Source organism: Ips typographus, linkage group LG4, assembly GCF_016097725.1.
Source record: "Ips typographus isolate SLU linkage group LG4, UJ_Ityp_2.0, whole genome shotgun sequence".
NCBI lineage: Eukaryota > Metazoa > Arthropoda > Insecta > Coleoptera > Curculionidae > Ips > Ips typographus.
This window is the reverse complement of record NC_138425.1, coordinates 3365309-3380169: the sequence shown is the minus strand read 5'-3', so window position 1 is coordinate 3380169 and position 14861 is coordinate 3365309. Positions and strand designations below refer to the sequence as shown.

The window sequence follows — 14861 nt, the reverse complement described above, 5'->3', positions numbered from 1 at the left end:
TCATTCGACAAAAATTCTAAACGGGTTTGAATTTTATCGAATTCTGAAAAATCTTCTTCCACGCTCTTAAGCCGAGTTTCCGTTTGAAACCGATCAATAGCATTCGATAAATAATCATTAAATCGATTTAATCTTTGACATATTACTTTACGAGCATGCCTTAATTCCAAAATGTCTGTGTCGACCGACTCTGTTGAATTAGAACTCTGCATTGTTTGCTTTTTTGCTTTTGGCATTCTTATTTAGCACAAAAATAAAACACGTGATGATTCGAGACGAGATATTTTAAACAAAACGAGAATATTCGAAACAAATGTATATACGAGTACTGCCTGGGTGTGAAATTTGCAAATTTCCCTTTTCTTGCAACGTGAATAAATCCTAAACTTAATCGAGATTCGTGACGTAATTAAAATACGAGAATGGACGTGTAAATTCGCGATAATTACTGTACACTTTGCTATTATTTTCAGGTCGAAACGTGTAAATCCATAAAAAATAACGTAAACTGTGGCGAACGATGTAAACGTTTTTCTAACGATTATCAAAATAAGTACGGTAGGAATGATTAAAAGGATACAGGCGCTCACCTTTTGTTTCTTGTTGATTGTGGTTTGGCGATCGACGTACAAAATGGCTGCTTTTCTTGGTTCTGTTTCTGTTTCGATGCAATTTGCTTGATTCTCCAAACTTCAATTTGGAATCTGGCTGACGAAGGACCACTATGATTCGTGGATGTGTACAAAAAAAAAATGATCTTTGTTAACTACAAACTTTGGTTTATTTAACGAAATAAGAACGTGAAAAATAGTAAACGCGTGATTGTTGCTTTTGTCGAAAGTCGTATCGCTTCTGTTCTTGCGGCACACACACACACACGTCCCGTCTCTCTCTTCTCAGTCGGGATCGCGGGGTTGCCACTGTGACTTTTTGTCTATCACTTTCGCGTCGTAACACACTTGTATTGTGGATTTTAGGAAAGGAGAAGAGCGGTTGGAACATATGGTTCTTCGGCCCTTCTATTATTAACTGCAATAATTCGTACTTAGTATTGCGAAATATCATACGTTATCTTCCTTTCCTTCACTACAGTTATAACATTTCTGGTTTTGTTGATCTCTCTCAATATGAGTAATGATCCTTATCGCAGAACCACCTTTGGCCGAACCTAAGCGCATCTAAACTAAGAAAATAAGAACAGCTTCTAAATCTTGTTCAGAATTACAAGAAGACCAACGCAACGTCAACGTACACTCGATTACAACGTACATTCTGGTGCCACCCAACCTTTGTCGGTGTTTTAACTGATTTGTTTCCTCTAAAAAATCAAGAGTTAATTTAATCAAGAGCATTCGTTAGTACTCCATCAATTGAGAATAAATTCTATTTCAGAAAAAGTAATTGCTAATACTGTGTTAAGAAAATTACCACATCTCTGTGGGATTAAAAAATATATTTAATTCAGACGGTATGCTGGGATTTTCCAACAAAAGCTGTGGTGACGTAGAGTCCGATAGCGGAAATTACGCGAAATCTGCTTCTTTTATTTCCGTTCATTTACTCGACCGTGCAAAACGCCATTTTGTCGCTCAGTGATAAATGCAAGTGCAGACACTCGAGTAAATTAAATACATTTGCCTTTGGGATCTTCTCGAATTGGTTTGGTCTTTAAAGTTTCGGTATTTGTGCATTTTGTCGGCAGGCTATCTGTTATGTCCGGCCATTTCAATTCCAGAACTTTAAATTCGTTTGTTTTATCAGATTTCAAGGTATTTTATTTTCTGCATCAACAGTTTTATCAACAAAGTGGGCAATTTTGATCATTATTTTATTTACGTAGTTGTACATTGTCTAGAAGTCAACATCTCCTGTTCCTAGAGAACGGACAAAATATCAAATCCTGCCAAACCTACAAATTCCTAGGAACACAGATCTCAGATAGCGGAATTTTAGACCTCGCTATTAAAGATAGAAACATCAAAAGTTGAAAAGCGCTTTCTATGCTAAACAGCATCCTGTGGGACCAGAAAATCACAAGACACGACAAATACTTGAGGCAACAGAGATGAACATATGAAGAAGAGCAGCGGGAAATTCAAAAATGAAAGAAAAGTAGTACAAACACGTTTAAAGAATGGAGGAACTACGATTGCCTAATCAAATACTTACTGGGACCCCTGCAGGAAGACCGAAGACAGGAAGAGAAAAGACATTGACAAAGAAATGAGAGTGAGGACTAGAGGAGGACCTATGGAATGATAGGGACCAATGGCGATTGAGAGTCGAAAGACGCCGAAATTTAACTCTCATATTAGGGAAGATCTTATAAAGAAACTCCTAAACAAGAAATGCTTATCTTAATGGTAGACGTAAGACGAAACACAGTGGATTTCACGGGTTTGGCGTTAGAAACGTAAGGGGGAAAACCTTCAGTGTATTTGCATCCTAACATGACTTGGTAATAACAAACACCTTCTATGAGTTACCAGACAGACGACTATACACCTGGACTTTTCCTGATATGATGAGAGAGGAACTAACTCCGATCCGATCAGCATTTCCGAAAATCTTTCATGTTAAGTGACTTAACTTTGTCTGATACTCTCTTTCTTTATCTGCGTTTTGTTTTCTTATTTGCATTTAACGTTTATTCTTTAATATTGTTTTCTTTTATTTTTGGTGGTATTTATTAACTTTCTCAACAAGAAGAGTTTTTTCAAAACATTATAGAGCATTTTATGGATGTTATCAATAAATATGTGATTATTTCACATGTTAATAATGTAATTTGCTTATGTGCATATAACTGTTTAATGCAATCTACTATCTATTTAAAAGCGTGTTCAGTATAAATTAACTTTCGAACCTAATAATGACTATTTACTTAATATTTACTAATTTGATACTGAGTGGTTCACATTATTTTCAATTGAATAATTATATTTCATTAACTTTTTTTTCAACATTCTATTAACAATTTTAATGTTGCGTTTATTGGTGCACAGCTTAATTGCTGGCGGACTGCCTTTGGGGAGCAGAGCCATAATAGAGTTGAAAATTATTAACAGAAAATGTCATAAATTTAACAGGCTAGAAAAAGGAATAAATCACACTAGGAGATGCCAACAAATAAATTAGAGACAGGACTATATTTAACATTAAAATTAAAGTTGTTTATATCAGCAAAAAGCCAATAAATCAATCTCAAAACAGTTCGAATCGCATCGTAAGCTCTAAAAACTTCCTCAAAAAATTCACTGCCTTGTTTGACTTTACGAGCCGTTTAATTCAGTTCTACAATAATGAACGCTCAAATAAAACCCAACAAAACTTGTTTCAAATTTCTGAGTGTAAAAGTAAGAAACTACAATGTTGCCCGTTGTTTTACAAAGGATATTGAAAAAGTTTTCCTGGACTGATTTTACCTGAAGCGTAATAAGTTTTTGATTGTTATCGGATATAATGCAGCTTCCGATTGAATAATAGAAAAGTTTTTTTGAAATATTCACAATGGGAAAATACTATTCCTATAGCAGGCTTCATATTAAAAGTTTTAGATAACCGTGTCTGACAGAGAAACATTGATACGTGTATGCGCGAGACAAAGACGGAAAACCTAATAAAAAGTCTAGTAAGTGAAAACTTCGGGGCAGTATTGTCAGATCTGAATCAATCCAGAGCTATAAAGTGTCATTTATATGAACATTCTGCTACCAGTTAAACAATATCCAACTCTTACACGTCTGTAATTGAAGTTTTGACATTTTTGGCTCTATAATAGGATTAGAAAAACTGCAATCTAGCATTACTCAAACCGTCTTTTTGGCGACATTTTAGCATTACTGGCTTGTAAGGAATTGTAATAAGGAAAAATTTTATTTTTCCTTATTAACCGGAAATATCAATTGTTATTCCTCACAAAATCGTATCTATCTATTAGACGATATTCGTCATTTTCTGAAATACCTTCAAAATTAAATTGTCCCTATGTAACCAAGTCTTCTCAGCAATTTTTCTTAACAGATTGGTTAAATATTTATTTTCAATTCCCAGAGGAGCTCTATCATTATTTGTGTAAAATCTAATAAATATTTTCTCAAGAAATAGGAACTGTGTCCCGTATTGCTAATAAAACTTAATAATGTCTATCAAATCGCACTAGTTCTAATAGTAAATAGAAGGCTAAAAGACCGAAACAGCAACATAACATGAGATAAATCCTCCGTTTTGCGCAGATTTGCTCCTTTTATTTTGTCATCGTGTTTTGAGCGTTTCTGGCGGCAACAAAATAGGGCCCGCTCCAAATTTGAAAAATAGAGAACTTCGGTAATTGGATAGAAATAATTTCAGAGCGACCGCTTTTTTTGTCTTTTTGTAAACTGCTCTGCATTTTACCGCCGAAAAAGTCCCACATGTGTCTGAAAACGACCTGGAGAAGACTTTTAAATAGTGAAATTTAAACGCCGCTTTCAGTAGGTAAATATTAATTAGTGTTAAAATGCAGAAAGTGTCTGAAATGCTTGGATCTTATGACCATTAACGCTTCAGAGCAGAGCATTAGTTCGTTCACCTTAAGGTAATTCAATATCTTGCTTGAAACTCATTTAATATTAATAACGAACTATTAACTAGCTCTGTTAAGTTGGTTTTGGTAATTAAAAATTTGCATCTTTATTGTTTTTGTTTTGAATCAATGTATATTTAGAAGATAAATAATCTAGTTTACCAAACACCGATACTAAAGGGTTGTCATGTTCTATTATTTACTGACACTCATGACATAAGATGCTAGTTTTCAAATTTTTTCTTTGTTTTTGTAACATCAGATGTATTTTTTCGATTATATCTTCAAACACCTTGTATAGTGACTGTAATAATAAATACTTCAGACTTTCATATTGCCATGTGCTTAATCACTTTGTGCTTACCATAATTTTACGAAAGTCCAATTCAGAAAGGTTATCTATAAAGGAATTCCATTTTCATTTAAAGGAAGTTGTAGATTGTCTAGTTGAAAATAGACATGTTAATACTACTCTAGATGCATATACTCAACGAACGCGGTTTGGTAATTTGGTAGCTTCTCTGAGACGATATTGGCGGCAGAATTTGCTTGATAATTATGTTCCAGTTAAATGAGACTTTGAATTGTATATATTCTTGGTAATAAGGGAATAGAAATATTGCCGCTGTCCAACAATTTATTATGTAATGGAGGCACCATCAAATCTATTTGCTTTTCTCTTCAGGCTGTTTAGATATTTTAAAATCTATATTAACGGAGAGGAGAAGAAACTGATATAAAACATATTTTATTATATGTATATATTGGAGCTGACTGTTTTCTTTCAGTCAGACTTTTCAAGTACAACTTAAAAAATGTAATATAATGTAACTCGTGGAAACAAATTGCGGTATATTTAAAACTATTAAATATGTGATTGTAATGACTGCTTTTGATATACTATATAAGATTGTAGGGGACAGACTTATGTCTGCTTTCAGAGCTTCGGGACTGGGATACCACAGGAATATATATTGTATTAACACCGAAATGCTCTCACCCACCTGCAATTTGCCGACGACAGAGGTCCTGAAATCTAAGTTGCCAGAGATAACCAAACCATTGAACTACAAGGAAGTATTACCTTGGCATGGGCTGCATATGGAGCTCTGTCAAACAGTTTCAAGAGCAACATTTCAATATCTAAAAATGAAAACCTTCGTGCTCCCAGTTATGACTTATGGTGCCGAAACACTCTCCTTAACCCAGGCCACAGCATCCAAACTTGCAGAGTAGTCCAAAGAAGAATGGAAGGGTCGTCACTGAGACTGACTAGTTAGAAATGAGGATATAAGAAGAAGGAGAGGAATCACGGATGTTATCGGGCGCATAACATGCCTTAAGTGGCTAGAATGTTTGATGGACGGTAGACCAGAAAAATGAAATTGTGAAGACTAGGAGCTGATAAAAGGAGTAGAAGCAGACCACTTACAGGATGGACAGACGATGTCAGAACAATAGTTGGCAACTGGCTACAAAAAGCTCAGAACTGACACAACCGGAATATTTAAGAGAGGCCTATATTTAATTTTGTATTTACTTACTTTTTTTGCTGCTTTTGTAAGTTGGAAGCCTATGAATTTTGTAGCAGTGCTCTGCAGTGGTATTTGTCTTACCTGTCTGATCCGTGTTAGAGAGCAGCTCCAAGGAAACTTTCTGATGAGTTTCCTCTAATGTCATTGTATACAAGTTTGTTAAGTAGGATTGAGTACCCAACTACATAACTTTAACTGTCCGTCCACTTTCTTTCCATAGGTAATAAATTTGTATTGTACTACTTGTATATTAGTTCATATTGTTAAAACAATGCCTAGTAGATCTAATATTGGCCTAAATCCAGTCACCTCTATTAAATAACTGTGTTACACAATCAACAATCTTCTAGTTTTTCTCTTCTTCCTTGCCAAGTGTAAATCACGGACCACTTCGAGAGTTCACATTAATTTCAAAATTATAGCTACTTCTGCTTAACTGTTCTTTTTACAATCTATTGGTGACAGAAACAAAGAAAATAAGTAAGTCTAATGGAGTAATAGTAATAATAGCACTGATTACTTCAAAAGAACAAAAAATGCGACTAACCAAGAAAGTTTTCATTTACCAAGAGCCTTTAAAACGACCCAGTTATCCTCTGAGCTCTTTATTAAACTTCTTAATTAATTGGCCACCCGGAGAGTCGTCCCTTTTGCCATTGATGAAGTCGTCCGGAAAGGCGAATCTCCATTAATTTTTCAGAGGACAAGATGAAACAATGTTACGTTGGCTTTGGCACAATTTTCCAGTTCCCAAAACTATTTCTCTTGGCTTTATTAGAAGAACTGAGCTTCATTTGTGTATCCAATTTATTCGTTAATGTATTCTGTTTTTTTTTTGTTAAATAACGGTCATTAATTCGGGACACTAAACAATTTTATTATTCATCCATTAAGGCTTAGTGGTGAAATATCTATTTTCAAAATATTTGAATACTGTTTACGATTTTCAATCAGTCACATTATAAAATCGAACGTTTATAAAAGCAATATCTATTATCGAGATTAAAATGGCTTTTTCTGGTTTACTCGCAGTATTATAATATATTTTCTCATTTTATGTTTAACAAAATTTGATTTCACACAGGTTCACTGTTACTATAATTTCAGTTTTGGTATGGGTTTGTTTGTGTGGTTTTGTTATTTTTTTTTGCGTTGCTTTAAACAAAAATAAGTAAAACACCGAAATAGAAGTAGATTTTAAGTATTGAAAGACTAAATTACATGTTGTAAATAACCTATAAAGTAGAGCAAAATTTTCATACAAAGTAAGGTGTGGGAGGATATAATTAGCTTACCTTTTGAACAATAAAGAAGTGGACGTTTTATGAAAAGTGAGGAACGAAACCGATCTCAACCTTTCATAATCAGATTAATCCAAGGAAGAATCCCGTTTATCAATATCCATAAGACCTACGACAGTGTGCCCTCGCAATCGTAAGCGAAATTTAATTTGCCCCGTACATTAAGGACTTTATCCCGAACAAGATCCTTCATTAGTTTCCTTAATTAATTACAGCGCCAGGGGTGTATCCACGGAGAAGAACTGCCCTACTTGTTCGGTGCCCCCCTCGTCGGGGGTTTCATGCATTTCGGCAGGAACTACACTAAATCAGAAGTAATTCTCTCTGAAACGACTATGATCTACTGGAGCAATTTTGCCAGGACCGGGTAAGTAGTTCTTAAGCCTAAGTTCTTCGGAATCTGTCCTGTAAATTAATTTAACAGGTGCGATGGAAAAGGAAGTTTTGAATATGAAGTTCCGCCAATAGGTGGAGATAAGTGGTAGTAATTTATCACCAGAAACGGAGAGGGATATAAATAATCGGAAATCATTTATCCTTGAAGCCCGTTTTCCACTAAAGTAGTTTTTGCCTCTAGCCGAAGGGGATTTATATAAATTGCGGTAGATTAGTTTGCCAGATTGTTTCTGAAGAAACGCAAAATTAATGTTTATTCAAATCTGGTCCTTCTTGATATTCCCGAAGTCGTTTATCAGTGGATTAATACTTTCTTATTCAATCATCGGAAAATCTCTGTTACTAGAAACTTTAACGTCATTTCTTTCCAGTTTAAACGTATCCTATTCCTAGCGCTCATCTATTTGACCTAAAGCCATAAAAAGAAAATCCACTGTATTTCAACGGCAAAGTTTCGAAAATATCGATTTTTCAACCCTATTGGAGCCACATCGGGTGGGAAGTTTGTTATTACTCCCGGATAAATTAGCTTTAAATTTAAAGTTCTTTAGTGGATTATTCTTGGTTATGACTTCTGTGGGTCCGAGAACTAATTTTAGTTTTCCAATTTGTGCAGAGATTTAGCTGGGCAACAAAATGTGAACTGGATAATTTTAAACTTCATCCACCACACTGATTTTACACTGTGTGATCAACAAAGCTTCAATGGAGAAATCAAAATATTAAGGTCTGACTGAATCTCCAAAGTGGATATTAGGAAAGTTACGAAATTTTAATTAAATATTTCTGATCAAATTTTTAAGCTCTACTGAAAACTAGTGTAGTAGAATTTTGCCAGAGAGAAAACAAAATGACCTAACCTAGCTTAAAAATTTGTTGTTTTAATGTTGAACTCTATGCTAATGTGACGTCTTTTCATAATAGTAAGTCATTTAGCAGGTTATGTTGGTTACTTTTCAAAAAATATAGATTTTCTTTAAATCTTATGAAAACTGAATTACTAATAGTCAAATATCATGAAAACTGACTAAAATTAATAAAAAAACTGTCAATTATTTCGAAAACTGTCCTACCGGAATATTTGCAGTCGTTCTAGTCTATTTTTAAGCAAAAAATTACAAGAACAGTCAAATATCATGAAAATTAACTTACCGGACTATTTGCAGTCATTTTATTGAGTTTTAGAGGCCAAAACGTTAAAAACGACCAAATATCATAAAAACTATTATCTAAAAATATAAATTTAGATTTGATTTTATGCAGAAACTCGGTCTTGTCATTCGCAGACAACTGACTGCCTACCCCCTGTCATTTCTGACAAAATCTTCTTCACAGATTACATAATAGTTTTGTAAGCCAGAGATCGTTTAATTTTCTTAGTTATATTAGATAGATAAATATTTAGTTCATCAATTTTGTCATTAATAAATATTTCAGTGTAATCCTTTAAGTTTGTTTTCTTGCATTACAATTATTTAATCTGGCAATTTTATTTTACAAAACTCTCAACCCTAGTCTGTCTATATTTTGAAGGATTTCAAATAGTGTCTGTTTTGAGCAATTTACCCCTGAATTTACTAAAATTATTAGCTTTTAGTGTAACAATTTTCACAGCGTTTAGACATAAAATTAATGGATTGGAACCAAAGAGGGGCATTTCCAGAACAGCAGTCTAGTACCTATAAAGCTTCCATCATTAATCTTGTAATTGCAGTACACAGGTTCTAGTCTCCGCAATGCAAGCAAGATTGATATCATGGTCACTTTGGCTTTAGTTTAAATAACTTAGCGGCCCAGAGGATGCTATTAAATATGCATTAAGCCCACTTGAACGTGACTACAACATTGTTACACCACATATTCCTCTACACAACACCACCTCAAACAGTAATGTTTAGTTAATCCGACAACAAGAACACAAGGCTCTGTTTAGTAACCGAGACGGGCATGTTTACCAAGATACTCGGCTTAGCAATTGGCTGTTCGCTTTATATTTACTTTAGGAACGACCTCATAAATATAACTATTAGCTTACGATATCCCTTTACCCGTTTTGTCGAAACATCGTTGAGCAATTTACCGAAGCAACCATTATCGTTTAAACGTAATTGCGTTTGCCTCGAAAACGCTTGTCCGAGTTGAGATTGAAGCCAATTTGGAAAATTTACGTGTTGCAGGAATCCGAACGAGCAGCAGGAAATCGACCATGCCAGGCAAGATAAGGCGAGATTTAAGAACGTGGAGTGGACCGCTTATGAGGATGTGCATAAAAAGTATCTGAATTTAGGTGAGTATAAGTGAATTTATGGCAAAACCTCCTCCGGAGCTAATCATTTTCGCTTTTGCGCCGACCACGTTCTGCCGTGCCTGGATTGGAATACTAAGGCAAATCAAGATTTATGTTATGGTCTGCACTTACTCTCTAATTTATGTCGAAACAAAAAGACGAATGTACGCCGCCTGCACTGTTTTTAGCTCGTAAATCCGGAACGGTACCGTCCAGATTTCGCTTTAGGTTATAGTTTTTAGTATATGCGATTAGTTAGTTATATAGTACAGTTATTACGGTTTTGATAAGTGGAAAAGAAAGGCTTTGGTTCAAATATTGCAGCAAAGTTAAGTGCATATTATTATAGATCCTTTAAGTAAGATTTTGAATTTTGGATCTATCATACAGGATGTTTCGATACTAATGTTTTAAACTTTGAAGGTTGACAGAACTAATATTTTTTTATCAACTATTTTTTTGTTTTTAAATTCATAGACCACTCTCCTTATTACAAGATAAAAAGTAAAGTGCCTGGACAAAACTTTAGCCGTTCTTTCATCAACTGGAGTGGCATACACAAGATGTTTCATGTAATCTTAAATGAAAAGTCGCACTCTGTCAAGTCTGGTTAACGTGATGGGCGTCTTTTGTTAGGTGCGTTCCTACCGAGATTGTAGATCATCCGCGTACCAATTGATGGTGTGCTTTCCTAGATGGATAAACTGGTCCATTCTCTTTTGCTGCGTAAAAACCCGTAGTGGAAAACATCGTCCCAAAGTTGTATTTCTTGATGTGTTCATCTTTTAAACATGCCTGATGGGAAATTCTTTACAAGTTCTCCTACGTAATGGAATTTTCTTACCAATTCCGTTTTAGCCATTCTCAACAGAGTTGTCTGGGTAGCTCATTGCATCAAAGATGATTTAAGAAACATTTTAAGCACTAATGGAACATGCCAAAAAATACCAAGCATTTAGGGCAAGGTTTAACTCTTGTCTAAACCAGCTATCTAAGAAACTTCCTCTCGAAGGAAGTATTAATTTCTTCATAACTGACTGAGAAGTTTTTTGATTAGGTTTTGCTTGCAGAGATCCAGACTAGAACCCATCAGTCTAAGCCCTATTTAATAATGGTTTGGTTGGTTAACTAGTTTCTCCATTAGGGCTCTCACTTTTGCTATATCTACTCTACTTTTTTTATTTATGCAACGCCCTACCACTGGAAGCCAGTTCTGCTCTCACTGTCTTCATATGCCCACGATTCTATAGTACCCATCTACTACATTTGATTTCTTTCTTGATCTCGTCAGCTTTTTTCCTACAGTCCCCTGTTTAGCTCGACTTTTATTATGAACCTTTCCTGTCCTTTCTTCCAGCCATTGGTTTCCTATCTCTTTTGCGGAAAATTGATGCGGAGGAGATAGAAAATCAGTGAAACCAATGGACAGAAGTTTGCTTTTGTCTCAATCAAAGGAGATGGAAGATGGTTCCATGCTGGAACTCTATGGACATCCCTTTTTTAAAATTTAACATGCTCTTCCATAGCCCAATTTTTTTCTTGCATTTCATTGAAGGCATTCTTGAAGTCAAACGTGTCCACCAAAACGATTTACTTACTTTTATTCTTCTTTTCCCTTTCACCAATCGATTTTCCCTTTGTCTTAGGACACAGTATTGGCGCTTATTCATCTTATCTTGTCTTTCACACCAATTCATTAATCTCGCAGTTACCAACATATGAAGGGTTTTCTTTCTATTCTGCCTCCCCCACTGTCCTTGGGTAACCACCCCACATTCATCTCTCTTGGTGAATTTTGACCTTTTCAAACACTCACCATAAATTACTTCCCGCCATTCTTACCATACATATTTGATTCATTTATTGGTATTCTATCATTACCAAATCATTTCATCTTTTTCAAATTTCACTTTCTCTACCTCTCATCATCTCTGGTTTACTACTACACCAATTATTTCTTAGACATTTCTCATATATCTCCTGTACGCCTCCTTGTACGCCCATTTCTTTTACATGGGTGTATTGGCTTAATCATAAAAACAACTAATCAACCTTTCCTTTCTTCCTTTTTGTTTCTGCAAGATTATACAGTTTTGTTTACCAGCACATTACTATGATACTCGGTATAACTTACAGAGACTTTGGATACGAGTTACATAACTATGGGCATTATTATATTTAAGTTTATTAAAGTCAAAACTTTTTTTATATATTTAATTTATGGTTCGTTCAACCTTCCTGTTACTTTTGTTGATATCTCGTAAAATCTGGAAATTCTTTCGGCTTCTTCTAGAAACTACTTTTAAAACCTCAGCACAATATAATTTATTTGAAATTGCAGGTAAAATTCTACAAGCAATATGCCATAATGTGACGTGGCTATAACGAAATTTATGGGTTAACGTTATGGAGATCAGTAAGAAAATCCTCGAGTGGCCATAAAATGTTTCTCCATTGTCAAAGCCAATTTGAGCCTTAACGTAATTTATCCTAGTTCCGTACCCCTTCCTGCTGAATGTAAAACCTGTCCCATTACGACACGAATTCGGAATACTAAGGCAAATGGAGATTTATCGAACGGCGGCCAGTACTCACCGATTTATATTAAATCAAAGAGACGAATGTTCCCGATCTCGGTGCTTTAACTGAATAAATCTCTTTGTGGAGGGAAACAATGGTTCTTTCAAATTTATGTCCACCATATCTCCCCCGACGTCGAGAGGAGAATTCCAATTAACCGTCTGATTGCTATGTTTCGTATGTATAAAATAAAAATCGCATGATTGCGTTTCAAATTGACCGCAACGTTTCAATTTAATGAAAGTTGAAATACCAGAAGGCGTGAGTGTGTCGTCAGAACTGTGATCTCAATAAATGATTAGACTCCACTTAAAATTCGAGGCTTGTACTGAACTTTTCCAAAGTGTTAGAGTGACATATTTTTTTGTTCTAGATCAAAAACCTAAACTAAAGAACCACTACAGAGCTCACAGATTGTCGTTCTGGCTTAACCTGGTACCCGATTTGCACAAACCAGGTGGAGATGATGTTCCAGTGTCACATCATGAGTTGACAAACGAAGACGATGAACCTCTGCCTAAACTTCCGTCCTTAAATCCTAGGAAACTTCCAACTACCGAAACACCGCCAGAGTTTAAGACACTATTTGGGAATGGAACGTCTGTTCTCGCAGCTACTGTAGATGGAGCAGCCGCTGACTCTACTGAAAGAGTGGAAGAACTGGGTGAGTGATTTAGTTTTTATTAATAAAATCCAAATACAAATAGCCTGAGAAGCATATACGATAGAACAGAGTTTGAAACACTAATTAATAATAATAAATTAATAAATAGGTTTGTTATTTAATTTGTGTTAGACATTAGAATTATTATGTTCCACCAATGGAATTAGCTGTAATTGTGGTCTAGTTGGTTTGTTCTATTGAAATTGTTAATATTTTTATAATATGTAACTATAATATAGTTTATCCAGAAAGTCAAAAAAAAAACTTACAAAAATGTACCTAATAACAAACAATTGGTATTATTTTGGAAAAAAGTTGCTTACCACAGTGTTTTAAATGTAAAGACTTAAGACAAGATACATTATTGGCAACATCACTATTTTCGGTTGTGTAGATTAGCAACAAAATTGCAATTTACTTTAAAAAGAGTTTCTCAGTTTGTAAAATAAATATGACATGAAAGAAAATTTTACCATTGGGATATGTAATTAACCCATTACAACTAATTGTATGTATTAATACATTTCACTTTGTCATTTTAACATTTTTTTAAATTTAATATAACAATGTTGGAACAATATTGTTTACATAATACTTTGGAATAATTTTGATCCGTCGTACACTGTAGGTTACAAGTTTACCCTTTAAAATTCCTGATAAAGACTAATTTATCTGAAGAAAGAAGAATAACTGACAATTTTGGTTCGAACTACTTCGAACGTTATCTGCTATCAAGGCAAACAAATGTGTTATGTTTTAAATTACCCAAGAAGTATTTGTCTCATTTTTATTGAAAGTGTATCTCTTAAAATCCATATTAAATTACAGCAACAAATAGAATATTGTTTGTCAATTTGCCAAATGTAATATGTGTCTCAATTGTCACTTATGTAATTACAAAAATGTACAGATGTGTAGCATTTACGTAAATCATAATGTGTCAAGACCAAAAAGCAATTTGGCACCTCTTAAAGGTCTCCAATTCTCGCCATGTTTTGACTTTCTAGTTCTTTGTACATAGAATGTCCGACACCTAGAATATAGTCCATAAATAGAATTCTTCTCTACTTATATCACACGGAGTCCCAGTGCAGTTGAGCCTACACTATCTCTCTGGATAACTTTGTTAGCAAGTTTTCTGTTTATAATAAATGAATATCTAACCAATGAACTCCTAGAAAAATGTCGTCGTGTCAACGATTTGGCAGAACCGTGTTCTCTAAATTGAACACAGTTTAGTAGCTAGGAAATTTTGATTACCAAAAACTTCTAATAAGGTATATTATCTACCAAACCTGTATAGAAATTTATATAAAAGTTTCTTCCTAATTATGATACAGAGAATCTGTTACTAGAATCAAGAACTGTAGGGTTCAGAATAAAGATCTGAGATGAAAAGCCTCAAAGATACTTACGAGTATTATGTATACTTAAGATCAGTGTCAAAAAATCAATTAAATAAAACAAAAACATGCCACATGGGAGATCAAATCATCACATCACCACCTAGAATTTGTCACTTTAAATACTGTGT

General features: G+C 34.5%; 1 protein-coding gene across 3 annotated transcripts in view; it reads left to right on the top strand.

Moving 5' to 3' along the window:
• Positions 1 to 14861, top strand: part of Nlg3 (Neuroligin 3) — a 197420-nt gene that overhangs the window by 181401 nt on the left and 1158 nt on the right. For all 3 annotated transcript variants that reach the window (XM_081978889.1, XM_081978890.1, XM_081978891.1), the window contains exons 7-9: positions 7616 to 7767; positions 9974 to 10083; positions 13037 to 13327. In XM_081978889.1, coding sequence (XP_081835015.1) covers positions 7616 to 7767; positions 9974 to 10083; positions 13037 to 13327 — 553 coding nt within the window. The remainder of the gene's footprint in view (positions 1 to 7615; positions 7768 to 9973; positions 10084 to 13036; positions 13328 to 14861) is intronic.